Source organism: Grammomys surdaster, unplaced genomic scaffold (genome assembly GCF_004785775.1).
Source record: "Grammomys surdaster isolate TR1022 unplaced genomic scaffold, NIH_TR_1.0 752, whole genome shotgun sequence".
NCBI classification, from domain to species: domain Eukaryota; kingdom Metazoa; phylum Chordata; class Mammalia; order Rodentia; family Muridae; genus Grammomys; species Grammomys surdaster.
In genome coordinates, this window is record NW_021605171.1 from 168500 (window position 1) to 186676 (window position 18177).

Consider the following 18177-nt stretch of genomic DNA (forward strand, 5'->3'; position numbering starts at 1 on the left):
TCTTCTTTTGCTTGTTTTTTAAAGACCAAGTTACATTTTACACATTAGCCTTGAACTTGCTGTGTAACACAGGCTGACCTCAGATACTCTACTCTCCTACTTTAGCTGCCCAAATGTTAGGATTATAAGCATATGCTACCATGACCTGACACATCTATTTCTTTCTTCCATTTTAAATATTTTTCATGGGCTGGAGAGATGGCTCAGTGGTTAAAAGCACTGACTGTCCTTCCAGAAGTCCTGAGTTCAATTTCTAGCAACCACATAGTGGTTCACAAGCATCTGTAATGGGATCAAATGCCCTCTTCTGATGTGTCTGAAGATAGCAACAGTGTACTCATCATATAAATAAAATAAATACATTTAAGAAATATTTTTCACACTGATTTATCTGTTTGTGGAACAGAGTGTGTGTCATGGTACCAGGAAGAGGTCAGAGGACAAATGTGCTTCTCTCTTTTCAACATGTGGGGGACCCAAGGACCAAACTTCAGGTTTGGTAGCCATCTCACCTGCTCTCATTTTTTTTCTTTTTTTCTTTTTATTGGATGTTTTATTTACATTTCATATGTTGTCCCCTTACCCCATCCCCCACCCACCCAGGAACCCCCTATCCTCTCACCCCTCCTCCTTCTTCTCTGCAGATGTAACCCCTACCTACCCCCCTCCCACATCCCCACCCTCAAAATTCCCACCCCCTGGGGCATCCAGCCTTCATGAGGTCAAGGATCTCTTCTTCCACCTATGTCCAGCAGGGCCCTCCACTCTTACGTATTCAGCTGAAGCCCTGGATCCCTCCCTAAGTGCTCCCAGGCTGTGGTTTTGTCTATTCCAGGTTATCTTAAAGCTTCTAATCTATGTAGCACAAGGTTGTAACTCGAGGTCCTCTTCTCTCAGTCTCTTGAGTCCTGTGATTACAAGACTAATGTTTCTGGTTGCCAAGGACCAGCTTCAGTCTGGAGAGAAGTTCCTGAGAGTAGGGGTATCAGGGAGCAGAAAAACAAATGACTCGAAGTCAAATCATGTATCCAAGCCGAAGGTCTATGTTCTGTTCAAGATGGCTTTCCAAACTGCTTCTCTCTCTCTCTCTCTCTCTCTCTCTCTCTCTTCCTCCCTCCATCCCTCCCTCCCTCTCTATCTCTATCTCTATCTCTATCTCTATCTCTATCTCTATCTCTATCTCTATCTCTATCTCTATCTCTATCTCCTACTGAAGTCAGCCTTCAGCTTTCAGATTGTTCTCTGTGTTCTGCTCTGCTTCAGATAGTTTTCTCTTGCTATTCTAAAAAATTCTCTGGATGGCTCATCTCTTATAAACCAAAAGCTTAGTCTTTGACTTGACATTATCAACTCAGTTTTTACCCCAGGTTCCTTTTTGATTATCCCATGAATCAACATCCCATAACCTCAGCCTCTCGATTCTTAGGAAGCAACAGCAAGCACAAGCACAGTCAATAAAGTAGCTGGGTGGGACCCTACCTTGAAATTACCATTCCAACCACACAAGGACTTAAGTTAGCACTGTCCCAGGCTAACCTTGAACTCGGGAATCAACCTGCATTCGTAAGGTTAAACAAAGAATCTTACCTGGGTGGGATCTTGACTTGAGATCACCACTCCTTAAATCTTTTTATCCCCTTCCTTAGTATCTTCCTGACAAGCTGGCTTATAGTATAGCTGCCTCTGTTCCTTTACATCTGTGAAGCTCCTTGTACAATTCATATTACATCTTTATATTTTGCATAGTTAAGCAATTACATATTTCTGAAATCATGTTTTCAGCATTCTTTTTCACAGCCTTAAAGACTGTACTGAAGGTAACAGCATTCTACCATTTTGCTGAGATATAGACACGGCCTTGTCCCACCCCATCCGCCCAGCCCCCCACTTGTGTATCTCTGATTATCATTGAGTCATTAACCTTGGCAGAGAGGACATTGCTCGAAGGAGGAACAGGAAAACATGTACAAACTTGTTTGTTTTACAAACAAGCCTTACATGCTCAGCAGCAATCAACACTCATGGAGGCCTATGCCTTGATGGCTCTGCTCTATGGGCAGGCAACCATGTCATGCTGTCCCTTACACACGGCCAAGCAGAACTCAGCATCTGGTTCTATTCTGATTGATGATCTTGTAATTATTTTACTACTATTTGCTTATTTAAATATTTTTAACTTATGTGTAACTTAAACAAAAAGAAATCTTGTTTTGTTTTTCCGAGACAGGGTTTTTCTGTGTAGCCCTGGCTGTCCTGGAACTCACTCCGTAGACCAGTCTTGCCTCGAACTCAGAAATCCGCCTGCCTCTGCCTCCCAAGTGCTGGGATTAAAGGCATGCGCCACTACCGCCCAGCTCATTTAGTTATTGAAAGAATGAGTTTTACATGCAGAAGAATATTCTTCTTCTAAATCTCTTACAATATTTTGCATACAATTGATTATTTCATGTGTTTGTTTCCAGGAATCACAAATATAAACTGCTCTGGTAACATGTGGGTTGAGCCTGGTGAAATTTTTCAGATGGGTATGAATGTTTCTATATATTGCCAAGAAGCCCTTAAGAACTGCCGACCAAGGAATCTTTACTTTTATAAAAATGGCTTCAAAGAAAAATTTCATGTCACAAGGATTAATAGAACAACAGCTCGAGTTTGGTATAAAGGCTTTTCGGAACCTCATGCCTCCATGCATTGCACTGCTGAATGTCCTGGACATTTTCAAGAGACACTTATTTGTGGGAAAGACATTACCTCTGGATGTAAGTACTACGGAGTATCCTAATGGTTAACTGATAGTTGCTGGGCCTTTACACAAAAATGGAGACAAATCAACATAGTTTATGCATCAGATCAATTTAAAACTGAGGCTCAGCTCAAAAGTCTATAGAGTCACGTTAGTGAACTATGAGTATGAGTTATAGGGACTGGTGAGGCTTGTACAGAGAAAAAAGATCACAGCTCATTGGGACACCCACCACCTCTTGGGGCCCAGTGTGCCTTGATCTGCTGAGTTTTCAAAAGAAGACAGAAGTATGAAGATTTGGTGTGAACATCAAAGGTTTTAAATATTGCAAACACCCCCCCAGAGAACAATTTTCTCCACTAGTCTGAATGAACGGTCTATGTGAAAGGCAGCAGCTCCTTAACGGAGATGTTGTCTTAGTTAACAATGATAGTATACGCCTATAACCCAGCACTCTAAATGAGGAGGAAGGAGAATGGTGAATTCCTGGTCAACTTAAGCCTCAACAACAACAAAAAGTTTAAATGATGCTCTTACGTCTGGTTTTTATTTGACTTCGTTGGTGAATTTATTTGACAAATTAATGTCATTAATTCTTAGGATGGCTGATCCTATTAAGAGATTTTGAAGCCAAGATTCAGGTTGCATTTCAAAACTACCTATGTGTTCGCACTATGATCTCAGTGAGTAATCTTGGTCGATTTGCTTAGCTGACCTCAACCTCCATTTTGTGGAATAAAAGCAGCTGTAAGCACCTTATTTCAATAATTTATTTGAATGTATACTAAAAACTTTAAGGTATGTTAGTGTTGAATTCTTGTAAATGCGTGTTTTGGATAAAACATAGGGAGACTCAACAAATAGGTATGGTGGTTCCCACCTTTGATCCCAGCACATGGGAGTTCAAAGTTGGCCTGTTTTACATCAGGAATTCCAGGCCAGCCAGGGTTACATAGAGAGATTCTATTTCAATAAACTAACAAGTAAACATACATAGGGAGGTTCTCATGCAATCCCGTCTCTTATCCCATAGCTCATGTTACGAACTACCATTATTAACATTATTAAGAAAAATTTAGTCAAATCAATCTCAACACACACTAAAATCAGTTGATTTACAATATTTTGAAGGTGTATAAGTTCCTGTACTGATTTGTACAAAATATCTATGAACTTTTTGTTTTTTATACGTTTAAGTGTCTGTGATTGTGTTTGTAGGTGTGTGTGTGTGTGTGTGTGTGTGTGTGCATATGGGTGCAGAAGCCAGAGATAAAACGTGAACATTATTCTCAAGGAGTCTTTCACTTTGCGTTTTGGGACCTGGCCTTGTACTGTAACCTGAAACTCACCAATTAGTCTGGCTGGCCAGGGAGATGTAGGAATCCTCCTGTCTCCACCTGTTCGGTGCTGGAACTACAAGCTTATGGCACAGTGCCAGGCATGTAATGTGGATGCTAGTGAGGACCCCATGATTGCACAGCAAACTCTTAACTGAGCCATCTCCCTGTCCACTCTTCACTGTTTTAAAGCAGAGAGTCTTTCTCCAGTACATCTTTGCCACTGGGGCTCAAAGATCAGAAGAGCTCCCTTTCTCCATACTTTTGGCAATATTATATGAAGTTCTTGCTCTTTGTCGGTTCCAGATCATAGATAAGAAGAGCCAGACTGGACCCCACTATCATTTGGCTTTGAGACTGGTCACCTGAAAACTAGGAGACTTTCTTGTTCTGTAAAAAGGCCACTGTCTTACTTAACTCCGGGCAGCTGACAAAGCATGCATGTCTTTCAAATGAGACAGCTACAGGATGAGGTGGAGAAGAGTTGGAGGAAAGAGTAAGTTTTAGACTTTAATAATGACCTTGCTATGTACACTTTAAATTACTGAACTAAACAGTAAAGGGTGCCTACATTGTCAAATCAAACTGTAAGCAGAGGGAGTGAGTGATCTAAAATAAGTATCACTTCTTTTAAAAGAAAATCCAGCAACTTTGATTTTCCTATTTACAGTCTCCTATTTACAGTTCCTGAATCAAAGAGCACCTCACCCTTTAAACAGACAGATGCTGGGAGGGAGACCATGCAGATGATTTTATAAGATGGAACAAGAAATCAAAACAGTTACCACCATGTTGCTGATCCATGAGGTTGGGATGTTGTTGAGGCTCCTATTTTCAGCAAACATGGCCTTAAATTTCAGTTTGTCACTGAGCACTTGTCCCTTCTTTTTAATTTAAATTGCTAGTTTGTTTTCCTAGTGAAACACCTTCATCCAAAACAACACCAAATGGGATTTTACAAATTTTTTCTTAATATTCCTTCCCCTGCTGGAATGTGAGTGACTGAGAGCTTGCTGCCACACTCCTGCTGTTGTTGGTTGAGAGGTTTCTGCCCAGAGCCATGCTGTGTTTCATGTTCAGGCTGCCTTCCAGGCATCCTCTACTATCACTCTTTCCATTCATTAATTTGAGAAATGTAATTCCTCACAGAAACCTTGGGTTATGAGTAGACAAACCCAACTGTCAGGCAAGAATTAACTCAAACCCCTGGGTTCAAGCTCAATGTGCTTTGGGGCTGAGTTCTTACTCCTATTAAGTAGGTCAAAAAAGGGGGCCTTGAGGGTTTTGTGGTGTTCTAGAAAGCACACTGCTTTCACTGGGCTACTTTGATACCAGATATTTGTTCTGTAAGCTTTACGATGCCAAGTAATCAGTACTGTTTTGAACAGAGTGATTGTGGGCACGTTGACGCATCCCGAAAGGTGGAGAGCGAGTGAGTCAGTGCTTTCCCTGAAAAGATCCAGGTATTTCAACATCTCTCTATATGAGCAATTTCTGAAATATTTTTTCCACTATAGTCCACAATCTTAAATGCTTCTTAGATTCTTATCTCTGCTTAAATGAGAACATATTATAGGAAATACAGGTCATTGAAAAGTGTCAAATTAAATTAACCATGTAGGTAATACTTCCACTTAATCATTGACTTAAATTTCTAAGCATTTTTTTAACCTTAATTTTTTTCAGTTTTTGACCTTCACTCTTGGTGATAAAAGAATTTTTATCCACTTAAATCCTTAAACATTCATCTTCAGAGTTGCTCCTTGCGTGGATTGACTGACCCAAACCTTCCTGCAGGTGCTTAGTGATCTCCACCTGAAACATCACACCTCTCTCCAGCGTAATTCCTGTCATTGCCATCTTGTTAATTGCCATTCAGTTCATGGGATAAATTTCAGTTTTACATGTGTACATACGTACATATGTACCAATAAATATGCTAAACAGTAGAAATACAAAATAAAGAGGACCACAGACCCAGCTCCTTCAAAAGAACTCAGTGGCAAAGAACCTTTGGTTAGGCTGAATTAATAAGTCTCCTGGTAAATGATCAGGGAATATTCTAATAAGCATAGATAGATGGAATAGGTATGAGAGAACAAAATCTTAATTCTCTCTGTGTATTCAGGGTATTCTCAAGAAGTGGACAGCCAGTTTTATTCTTGGATATTTACTACCTAGATCTAACAATGGGGTGTTCCTCCTGTGACTTTACTCTCTAGTTCTTTACTCTGCTCCCCACTAACATACATTGCTCACTTACACACATGCAAAGTTGTCGCTTTTGTCTTTTGCAGAGTTCATGCCAACCATGCATTCACACTCTTGACCATTTGCTTCATGGAGAATAGTGTGAAACAGAGTCCAGAAAGTTGACATTTGTCTTCTGTGATTTTCAAATTAACAGTGTTCTCTGCCTAAAACCACAGGGGAAAGTAGCAAAAATGAAACACCTATGGAGCCCACGAGCCCATCATCCTACCCATGACATAATCCCACTATTAGAATCCACAAGTTCTCACAATCCAGAATACAGAATGATGTAAAGTACTGTTGCCGTCCTTACCTTCTTCAAGTTCAAATGAAATTTAAAAGATTTCCTTCACTTTGTGGAATTACAACTTACTCGTTGGAACTTAATGCAACCCCTCACCAGACTCTTACAAAGTACTTTTTTTCTTTTTTCTTTTCTTTTTTTTTCTTTTTTCCTTGTTTGGTTTTTCGAGACAGGGTTTCTCTGTGTAAGCCTGGCTGTCCTGGAACTCACTCTGTAGACCAGGCTGGCCTCGAACTTAGAAATTCGCCTGCCTCTGCCTCCCAAGTGCTGGGATTAAAGGCGTGTGCCACCACTGCCCGGGGAAAGTAGCTTTTAAAGAGGAGTGATACATGTGTGAGAGTGTAAACGCATGTGAGTGAGCGTGCGTGCGTGAGTGAGTGAGTGAGTGTGAAGGCTAAAAGAGGGCACCAGGTGTTTTCCTCTGTCCTTTTTTTCCTTAGAAACAGAGACTCTCTCTGAACCCAGGACTCACATTTTCTTGACTAAGTTGAAAGTCAAGTCACAGTTATTCTCCTGTTTCTGCTTCTCCCAGGGCTGGGTTTAAAGCTATTGCATACCATACATTCCTTGCTCATCCATGAGTGCTGGGATCTAACCTCCAGGCTAATAGTTGTCCAGTGAATACTCTTAACCACTCAGGCATCTCTATAGTCAAGATTTTTATAGTTAAGTTGATTACATTCAACACACAAAAGTTAAAAGCTTTCATTGAACAAAAATAGAAATGCCTTTCAAGTCCACGAGTCCTTCACTCTGCTCATGACATAATCCTTTCTTAACAACTGGGAAGGTGTCTTTGAAGTTTCTGTATTTATCTTTCTCTTTTTTCTCTAACAAAGATGCTATACTATATCACTTTGTTACATACTTTTAAAATCACTTTCTCATATGCTCATTATTTAGTAATAAATTTCTTGCACATTGCTTGTGCACAGGACCTAGTTACTGACATCCTTGGGCTGGGGTAGAGAGGGGAGCTGAGGAGACTAAGGAAAGTGTTGCTTCTTATTGGGAAAAAGAAAAATGCTAGCAGACAGAAAGAAATGAGGCTATGGAGTGGAAAAACTGAACAGGGGTGGGTGAGTGGGAGTGTGGGCAAGGATGTGGGAAAGAGAGAGCGTGCATTGAAATAGTTCTCTGAATACCAACCCTTGAAAAAAAAAACAACTTTTGATGTGGTGACGGTAAAATGTGCATAGTATAACCCACTTATTTTTGCCACGTTTAGGGGCTTGTTTCAGTGGTGTTCACTGAGTTAACATATTCTCCCAGCACTCTCTTGCTAGAACTCTTCTTGTCAAAGGAAACTATCTCATCTGTGGACTTGCACACACTGCCTATCCACACAGGGGACCACCACCATCATTCTACCTTTTGTTTTATGAATTTGACTATTTTTCACACCTCTTATAAAGGCAATCATGCAGTCTTTTGTGTCCAGCTTATTCTGCACAGTGTCCTCACATTTTATCCATATTATAACATAGTTGGAAGTTTCCTTCCCCTTACTGCTAAATAGTAGTTCTTTCTGAATGTTAATAGCTAACTTTCAAACTTCCAAAGGGAAAAGTAGAATGTATTCTACATAAGAGGAAATAGTCTTCCAGGGAAATAGGAAAAAGTTAAAGAATCTTTCACAGAGCCTAGCCTTGAAGGGGAAAGTAAGAAGAGACTCAACAACTGCAAAGGCCAAGCTCAGTAATAATGATGTAATTTTGACGGGACAGTATGGAGCTTTCCAGATGGAAACTCACTGTCACTTTAACAATTGTGGAGCTACTAGAACTGTGCAAACTAAATTCTGAGTAAGTCAGAGGGGCTGAGGAGATAGCCCAGTTGGTAAAGTGCTCACCATGAAAGCATGAGGACCTGCATTTGGATCTCCAGCACTCACATAAAAGCCAGGCAGGGTGATGCCTGGCTTTAATCCCAGCATTGGAGAGGCGGAGACAGAATAATCCCCAGGGCTTGCTGGTCTACCAGACCAGCCAATCAGTGAGCTTCCAATTCAGTGAGAAACTGTGCCTCAAAACCAACCAACAAACAAACAATAACAATAGCAACAAGAAAATTAAAAAGTGTGAGGGGTTTTAGAGATGGCTCAGTGGTTAAGAACATAAACTATCTTGTATAAGTCCCAAGTTCAGTTCCTACAACCCACATAGAACAATTTACAGTAGCCTGGAATTCCAGCTCTAGAGGATTCGACATCCTCTTCTAGCCTCCAGAGACACCTGTACTCATCACACACTCCTACACAAAAATACAGTTCAAAATAAAACAAATATTTAAAAAATAATATGAAAAGTAATGAAGGAAGATAATGAATAGGCGTCTGGCCTACACATGCACCAGAATTCTCACACACGTAAGTATACAAACACAGAACACACACACACCATACACACATGTTCACACAATAATTTTTTTAATATCTTGCTTAAAAAGAAAGGTGGAATGGTAGCTGAGGGGAGATAGAATTGGAGACATAGAGGGAGGCTTGCTGATTTGGATGAGTGGAATCTGAGCTTGTTAACATCCCCACAGGAGAAGAAACTGTAGGAAAATATACTGTGGGGAGAAGCATGTTTGGTGTCAAATTTGACTACACTGTAAGGTAGCAGTAGTAGAATGAGGAGTCCATGGGTTCTCAGTGACAAGAGACCTAGCTTCCCCATGAAACTGACAGTTTAATAGCTAGCTACTTTATCAAAAGCAGCTCTTAGTGATTCATTTTGTTACAGATCCACCAGATGCCCCCAGCAATATGACATGTGTCATTCATGAATACTCAGGCAACATGACTTGCATCTGGAACACTGGGAAACCCACCTACATAGATACCAAGTATATTGTGCACGTGAAGAGGTAGGTTCTATGGCACTATCAAAAATGCATTCTATTCCAGAGGGGATCCAGCCGTGACCAAGACCTGCTTCAAATCTGAGACATATACCTTGATTCAGGAACTTAAAATCACTCCTGTGCCATTTCCATTTTCTGCTTCATGGGACAACAAACTCTATGACTTCCGCATCCTTTTCTCTTGGTGGTAACTGGTAGCAAGAGCCTAGAGAAGCCACAGCCCGCTTTAAACTGTGACCTAAATTTAAGCCCTTATTCTCCTTTGAGGATCAGCATAATATACTTAGTCCCTCAAAATTTCCATTCTTGTTTTTAAAATAAACCCCCAAATGCATGCTTGTTCTAATTGATTGAGTGATTCTGGCTTTCAACTTGTACGATGTCAGGTTCTATGGCAGGAAGTTCAGGGGAATTATCAGTGGTTAATCTTGACCTTTGAGTTTTAATTCTAACGTAGGTGCTACAACTCTAGCTGAGTGGGAATTCAAGTTTTAGATTAGATAAGTGGTGAAAGAAAAAAGACGCCCTCCCAAGGACTACTCTTCCATGCCTCTGGGCAGAATCACGTGTCTGTCTACTCTGTCCAGGCAGAAACATGGCAGAAGATGTTACAGAGCAACCTTACGCTGTCACCCAACGCTATTTGCCTGTTGCCTCTATGTGACCTCAGAGAGGTTGTTAGCCTTGCTGGATGGCTCTCAACCTCTTGTGAAATGTAGACAATTATTAAAGCAGTGATGAAATAAGAAGCATCTTAGCCCATTTATGTTACTATAACAAAATACTAGTGATTGATTGGTAAGAAATAGAAATTTATTGCATATAGACTAGAGGTTGAGAAGTTTGAGATCAATGAGCCAGTAGAGTCTGCCAAAGGTCATTTCCCATAAGCAATATCTTCTTCGAGGCCCCCCATGAATGGTGGAAAGACAACTCCATTCTTTCATAAGGCATTGGCATCATCCTTGAGTGTGAAACCCTTATTACTTCACCACCATCTAAGAGCTCAGCAACTTAAGGCTCTTGCACTGAAGGCTAAATCTTATGCATGACAATGACCCCATTACTCAAGAGACCTGCTAGATCTCAGCATGTTAATTTGGAAGGACACCAATAAGACTATTTATATCAAAAGGTATTAGATATTTTGTTGCACTCAAAACTGACTGCATACGTTGGTGTGATTTATCTTATACCAAGCCTGATTTACATAGGAGTAAAAAGATTAATAAGGCAATAATCATGTACAGAGAAGTATATGCAATTTATTTTCCAGTCATTTTGTATAAACCCAGAAAATTATGTTGGATGTGTTCTAATAGAAAAGATTAACATTATAGCTATTGAACATAAATATTCTAAAATTTGGGGGAAAAAATCTAAAATCTAACACTTCTGGTCCTTAGCACATTGGATAAGAAGTTAAACTTTAGATAAACTCTGGCAAACCCAACCTGTATTTTGAATTGATGGAGTCCAGATCAATGTAATTGCATCATATTTTAAAGATGATGTAATGGGGCTGGAAAAGTTGCTCAGCAGTTAAGAACACTTAAATTATTCCAGAATACTCAAAGTTGATTCTCAGAAGCCCTGTCAGATGGCTTTTAACTGTCTGTAAATCCTATAGAGATATGGGAACCTGCACTCACATACCTACATGCACGCATACATAATAAATACTACATAATAAAACTAAATTCTTTAAAGAAGACATAAGCATTGAAAAATTATAGAAAATGGATGTTTCCTTTTAGCAAATTCAAAGTGCACATTCCAGTAAGTACACACACATACCTAATTATCTTCAAACTCACGAGAAACACAGTGGTGAGCTGAAAAAAGTTTAAGAAAAGCCTACCTCTCTAACAAACTGCCCAAGGGGCTTTTCCCTCCAAGAAGAAGTTGAGTAATGCCAAATGCTGTGGGCAAGGTGGGAAGCATGCAGCAGGCAAAAGGCCTGTGCAGACCTGGCCTCTTAGGGTATTTCCACTTAGCCTAGCAGTAAGAGAACAGTATAGGCAAAGTTTCACTTCCAACTCTTGTGCTTCTTTCTATGCTCCAGCAAGATCACACAGACTGTTACTCTGGCCCATCCGCTTGTTCAACAGAAGAGTGGCAATCTTTCAATGGTTGGGCCTTGTTAAACAAAACTGAGTCTGTTGATTCAAGAACTCTCTTTCTCCCTGTCTCCTTAATGATACCCCACTAGACAGAGTTTTGTGTTGTTGTTTATCATCAGCGCTGTTGGAAAAGAGATTGACCTCTGTTACTAAGTATCTACTTACGGCTGTCCCTGCTGACTTCTGCAGTCCCTTATAAATAGGTATTTTATCTGTGAAATTCAGCAGTGTCTCACAGCAACTTCTACTTGTTAATAGTTGTTGAAAAGAAATGAATTAATGGGACCCTCAAGATCGCTCAGCAGTTGGAAATGCTTGTCTCCAATCCAGACAACCCAAGTTTGATTTCAGAGAACCACACCGTGGAAGGAGAGAACTGAACTCAAAAGTTATCCTCTGACCACCATATCTTGGTATTTGTACCTGAGAGTATACACATACACTAAACAAATAACAAATGAAAAACTATTTAACAATCTCAGCAAGTATTAGAAAGAATAACAAATGAATGATAGGCCTCCATTCTATACCAGCCAAGTCAATTTAGCAAATGTTTATTTCCTGTTTAAGGACTTCCGGGCCCTTGGTAAACCCTAGGAATTAAAGGAGGAAAAAGATATCAACAAGTCCGACAAGCTCAGAATCATTTAGTATTCAACAGTTCTTCTTAGATGTCCAAAGTGAACATAAATCAAACACCAGGCTCTGCTTTCAACTTGCCTCCAACAGGTTGTCAGGCTTGTTGACAAGCATTTTTAACTGTTGAGCCCTATCTTGTAACCTGCAGCTCTCCTCATGTTGTTTGGGTCACATCCTTAGTAACCCATGCATTTCTTCTTATAAGACTTGAGGTCTCAGTATGTGTGGTAAGAAAATTAGCCACAAACCAGTTAAGAATCTGTATGTGGTTTTCTCTAACTGGAAAATAGTCAAAATGTTCCACTTAACACTTACACTTACCACTAAGCATAGCTGCAGCTGTCTTACTCTTGTGCTTGAATTCTTATCTAACACAGGTTACCCTATTTTCCAATAAGCTCTCTATTGATATACTTATGAGCCCTCTTATTTCAGAAAGAATATAAGCCACTATGTAAATATATAAACCCAAGACATAATTTGACTATATATACACACTGATAATCCCCATCACTTAAGAAGCCAAAGCAAGGGGATTAAGAGTTCAAAGCTAGCCTGAGATACAGAACAACCCTGTCTTGATTTTTTTATTTGATTTATATTAATAAAGATGACATTATAAGTGCCTTTTCACTTGCTATAACTTAATGAACCCTCTGTTAGGTATGAAGCCATCTACTCCTGCTTTTTCTTCTCATGTGTCTACCTTCATTTGTGATCACAGAGATGCTATCTTTCCTGTTTCACAGATGAAGGGTATCAAGGCTAAGTAAATCGTCTCGGTCTCCTAACTTATGAAGGGTCCTAGCCAGAAGCTGAACCTATCCCTGTCACTAAAGCCCATGCTTTGTACAGTTAGTCAACATGATAGAAGCTTGCTACCCCACCCACACAGTGCTCATGATGCACTTGCTGCTAGTGAAAGGCAAGAGGCAGTATGGGAAAGCACTGGAACTTAAAGCCTAAGTTGCTAGAGATACATTATTTGGTCCCTACACCTATAGCATGTCTGCAGTGACTGTCAGTGTGAGAGAGACTTCCTATAGCAGAACAATGTTTCTGTGGTATTTTAATTCATGAAAGTATTTTTTTGGTTAGAGCCTAAAGCTAGTTCCTCATATCTATGTTCCTGCAGCACATCACTTGTATCAAATTCTGATTCTCATATTTGTGTCTCTGAGGGCATGTCATATGAATCAAGTTCTGATTCTTACTGAGGTATTATGAAGCTGCAGAAACTCAGGAATTGCTAAACAGGAATGTAGTAATAAGGAACCTAGAATGTACCCCCAAGCATGAAATAACTGTAACTTTAACTCTTCCTTATGATCTCATGGAAGCAGTCTCCTGGAAGAAAAGCAGTCGATGGTGTTAGATTAAAAAAAAATGGTCAGTGGTTATCTCAACTCAGAAGTTCAAACATCATAATTGATACAGTAAGACAAAGGTGCAGGTGACTCCCTCCACACCCATCCCCTACGAAGGGTAATGTGCAGATTTTTATGAAGTATTTCTATTTCTCAGAAATAAGAATTTCAGGGCTGAAATGTGACTAAGTTAATAGAAGGCTGTCTGGCATGCACAAAGTCCCAGGTTCAACCCCCAACTCTGAATAACCTAGGTGTGGGGGCACATTCTTGTAATACAGCACTCAGGAGAATCAGAAGCTCAGGGTCATCCTCAGTGACATAGGGAGTTTAAAAGCCAGCTGGAGCTACAGGAAACCCTGTCTCAAAGGAAAAAGCCAGGCCTAGTGTGACACCCTTTTAATCTCAGCACTTAGGAGGCAGAAGCAAGCAGATCTCTATGAGTGTGAGGCCAGCACTTGCCTCACTTGAATTTGTTTTTAAAAATTCAGATCAAATGAAGTTTGGTTCATTTTTTAGTAACAGGTCAAGCTCTAAAATTAGGTGGAAAAGATAACATTCAACATTTCTGGAACAAGGAAATTAAATAAATATAACCTGTGGGGTTTCATTTGTTTTTGTGTTTTTAAATAGTTTGGAGACAGAAGAACAACAACAATATCTTGCCTCAAACTCTGTTAACATCTCCACTGACTCATTGCAAGGCGGCAGGAAGCATTTGGTATGGGTCCAAGCTGTCAATGTCCTAGGCATGGCGAACTCACAACCACTACAAGTCCATCTGGATGATATAGGTAAGGAATGAGAGGTGCTATAAGTCTTTTATTAAAAACAACTAATTTGCATTGATAGCATCACACAGTCTATGCTTAAACAAAGGACACCTAAAGTTCCTGCAGATTATAAGCAATCATTTTTTTCTATTATTCTGCCTCCTGTGGCAACTCTACAACTGGAAATCTTTCCACTCTCATCTCTAGATGGCTGTGATTTTACAATTTTTTTATTTTTTTATTTTTTTAGAACTTGGCTCCCAAAAGCCAGAGAGACTAAGAGAGACATGAAATCCACCTTAAAATAACTTGTCACCTTTCAAGAGCAGATGGGAAGAAACAAAGATTGAGCTCAGATATGATGAGTCCTCTGTTGTAAAAGCATGGCTTATGAAAAGATTATGTTCTGTATGCTGTGTGTCAGGGAGGGTTGTTTTCAAATATATAGAGGCTGCTCAGAATTAGGTCAACATCTCTAACTTCACCAACCAAAAAAGTGTTAGCATATTTTGCCTGAGATTTTAGAACCTCCCTTTTAAAGCTTACAATATTATTTCAATTAACTTTAAATATTTACCTCTAATATGTTTTGTAATGTGGGGGCATGATGCAGCAGGAGGAGCTGTGCTTTAGTGGGGGCCCATGCAGAGGCATCTCTTCTCCCTCAAGGTACAAACCATACATCAGGTCTAGTATAAAATGAAATTTGTGGCATGAGAAGGAGGTGTGGGAATGAAAAGGGACAGAGAGGGACAGAAAGAAAGAGAAAAAGGCCAGCCAGGAACACGTGGGAAAGGGGAAGAGGACAGAGAGGCATGGAGAGAGAGAGGGGGACCAGAGACAGAAAGAGGGAGAGAGACAGGGGGAGGGGGAGGGGAGAGGGAGGGGGGAGAGGAAGAGATGAGGGGAGGGGGAGAGGGAGAAGGAGAAGGAGAGGGAGAGGGGGAAGAGGAGAGGGAGAGGGAGAGGGGGAAGGAGAAGGGGAGAGGGAGGGGGGAGAGGGAGAGAGGGAGAAGGGGAGAGGGACAGAGAAAGGGGGAGAGGGAGAGAGGGAGAGGGACAGGGAGATGGAGAAGAGAGGGAGGGGGAGAGGGAAAGGGGGAAGGGGAGGGGGAAAGGGGGAAGGGGAGGGGGAAAGGGAGGGGGAGAGGGAGAGGGAAAGGGGAAAGGGGAGGGGGAGAGAGGGAGAGGGAGAGGGAAAGGGGAAAGGGGAAAGGGGAGGGGGAGAGAGGGAGGGGGAGGGGGGGGGGGGGGGGGGGGGGGGAGAGGGAGAGAGAGAGAGAGATTGGCCAAACAGTCCTTTTATAGCAAGCCAGACTTGTATCTGGCTGTTGCTAGCCAACTATTGGGCAGAGCCTAGGAGAAATACTAACAAGTTCAACATGTGATCATTTGTTCCCTTGTTAATTTACACTACTCCTGATTTTCCACCATCATAAAGTATAATATCATGAACTGCTTTGTGGCAAAATTATCATGAAGTTCTTCATTTTAAAAATTAATTGTTGGAATAAAAAACCTCTGTGCTCTGGACGCTAGATGCTACACTTAGGTTTTGAATACCTGAGTGTAACCCTACCAATTGAAATAAAGACTTTCAAAAACAAAAAAAAATTAATTGTTGGTTTAGTATACAAAGAAATGGGTTTCATGAAACATTTCATGTCTGTATATATTACGATATTTATACACATATATACATGTATAGAGATATGAAAGTGTTTGACACATATATGTATATACACATATACATTCTTTGTCCTTATTAGTTGTTTGTCAGTTTGACACAAAGTAGAGGCACCTAGGAAGAGAAACTTGAGTTGAAGAGTAGCCTTCATTCCTGTCTCTTCAAGTTTTTATAATACTGTGAGGTCCCATTGGTCAACAGTTGTCTTATTTCCCAGGGGATTGGAGTTCTTTTCAAAAAGTCCTTGTCTGGGCCAATATTGTAAAGCATTTTCTATTTATTCCCCTAAAAGTGCCAGAATTTTCGGCCTTTTATTGAGATCTATGGTCTATTTGAAGTTGGCATTTGTGTATAATGGCCCACTTGAAGTTGGTATTTGTGCATAATTAGACACAAGAATCTAGTTTTATTTTACACGGGTCGGCCACCTTGTCTCTGCCCTCACGGGTGCAATGAGTGTGTCTGAGGGAGTGAGCACTGTGCACTGTGCATGAAGGTCGAAGTGTTCGTGCAGTGAGAGGAGAACAAATGGAAGTAGACGCTGAAAAGTTTCTCCACTGATACAGAGAACCAAATTTAAAGTATAAAAGCATGTTTATTTGAGAACAGCTCCCTTTGGGTTTCTCAATCTCAGAGAATGAGGCCAGTGAAGTCATCATGCAGAGAGACAGAGAGGGAAGGCAAAGAGATTGGGGCGTGGGGGCGGCAGAGGAGCAGAGAGAGAGGATAGTGGACAGAGATGCAGAGAGTGGGGAACTAGTTAAGGATGCTGGAACCAGGGACCAAGGTGCATATTTTACATATCAAAGCAGACCTGGCCGGCCTCCTGGTTCTCCCAGCATCCCTCAGTCCCTACCTAGCATACCTGATCCCCAACCCTGAATTTTCCAGCTCAGCAGCTGGGGTGCCCTTCCTCCAGAGGCTCTTTCCTATATAATCCAGACATTTTACGTGCGTTTGCTCTCTCTCTATCCCTCCTTTCCTCCCTCCCTCTTTCTTTCTCCTCCTTCTCCCTCTTCTCTTCCTCCTTCTCTCTGCCTGAGTGCCCTTGTCCCCACCCCCAACTTTACTTACTTACTTTTTGATGAAATGGACACAGTTATTATATTTTGATTTTGTTGATTTTTACAGGATTCAGAATGCTTAATGAAGCTATTCTGAATGCATAAGCCAAACTCAAGTGGGAGACAGGAAGAAGAATATAATTTATAGGCTTGATAGTACCTAAAATGATTTTAAGTGGTCTTAAAGCACTGAGGGTCTACTTTCTTTACTCCAGAAAAATTTAGAAACTGATTACTATTAAAACAAACCTTATACTAGCAAAAGGCCAACGAATTTGTAATTTAAGTGATATAAATCACCTACTGTGAGTTCTGGAATTTAACAAAATTTGCCTTAATGTTTATGCTGTTTAGTGCTATATAAGACTGTACAGCAGAAAGCATATTTTTAGTTTTATAATTCTCTATAAATTACCTACCGTGTATATAATTTTAGGTAATTGCTAAATAAAACAATAGCTTCCCAAAGTGTATTCTGTGAAGTTACATATTAATAAATTCTTAAAGAATATTAAGTCATAGCAAAAGTTCCTGGAATCTAGATGCAGGCTTTTGAGTTGATAATGTATCTAACAAAGACTAATGTCTTCACCTTTACATTACACTTATAGAAGAAATGAAAAGTATCAAATAGCATACTCTGTTCAGATAAAGAAATTTACAAGTGTTTGTATAGCTTATAAATGTGAATAGTCCAGTTACTACTCAGTTTCTCATAAAACAATTACAAGGTGACCCATCTGGATGCATGACAATTTGCATACACTCAGGGGATTTGTTTATTGCAATAGAAGAACAAAATAAGTTAGCAGCAGGTACAATATCCTTACTTCATTATTATCTAGATGTATATTTCCTAATTATACAATAGAAAAAGAATATTGCTGTGAAAGGTGTGTTTAACAGCTTATCAAGTGGGATGATCTTAAGTAAACAGGGATGCAGTGTCACTGTGACTGTGACAAAACACCTAAAATACTCAACTTGTAAGGAGGAAGGATTCAAATTAGCTTGACATTGTG

At 40.2% G+C, this 18177-nt stretch overlaps 1 protein-coding gene across 5 annotated transcripts in view; it reads left to right on the plus strand.

Annotated features, from left to right (window-relative positions):
• The window catches only part of Il23r (interleukin 23 receptor), a 116243-nt gene that overhangs the window by 57451 nt on the left and 40615 nt on the right, over window positions 1-18177 (plus strand). For 4 of the 5 annotated variants that reach the window (XM_028782464.1, XM_028782462.1, XM_028782466.1 and 1 more), the window contains 3 exons: window positions 2463-2759; window positions 9382-9505; window positions 14265-14425. In XM_028782464.1, the coding sequence (XP_028638297.1) occupies window positions 2463-2759; window positions 9382-9505; window positions 14265-14425 (582 nt within the window). Of the gene's footprint in view, window positions 1-2462; window positions 2760-3386; window positions 3427-4386; window positions 4577-9381; window positions 9506-14264; window positions 14426-18177 lie in introns of those variants that run through there. The other variant, XM_028782465.1, reaches the window with a different exon arrangement.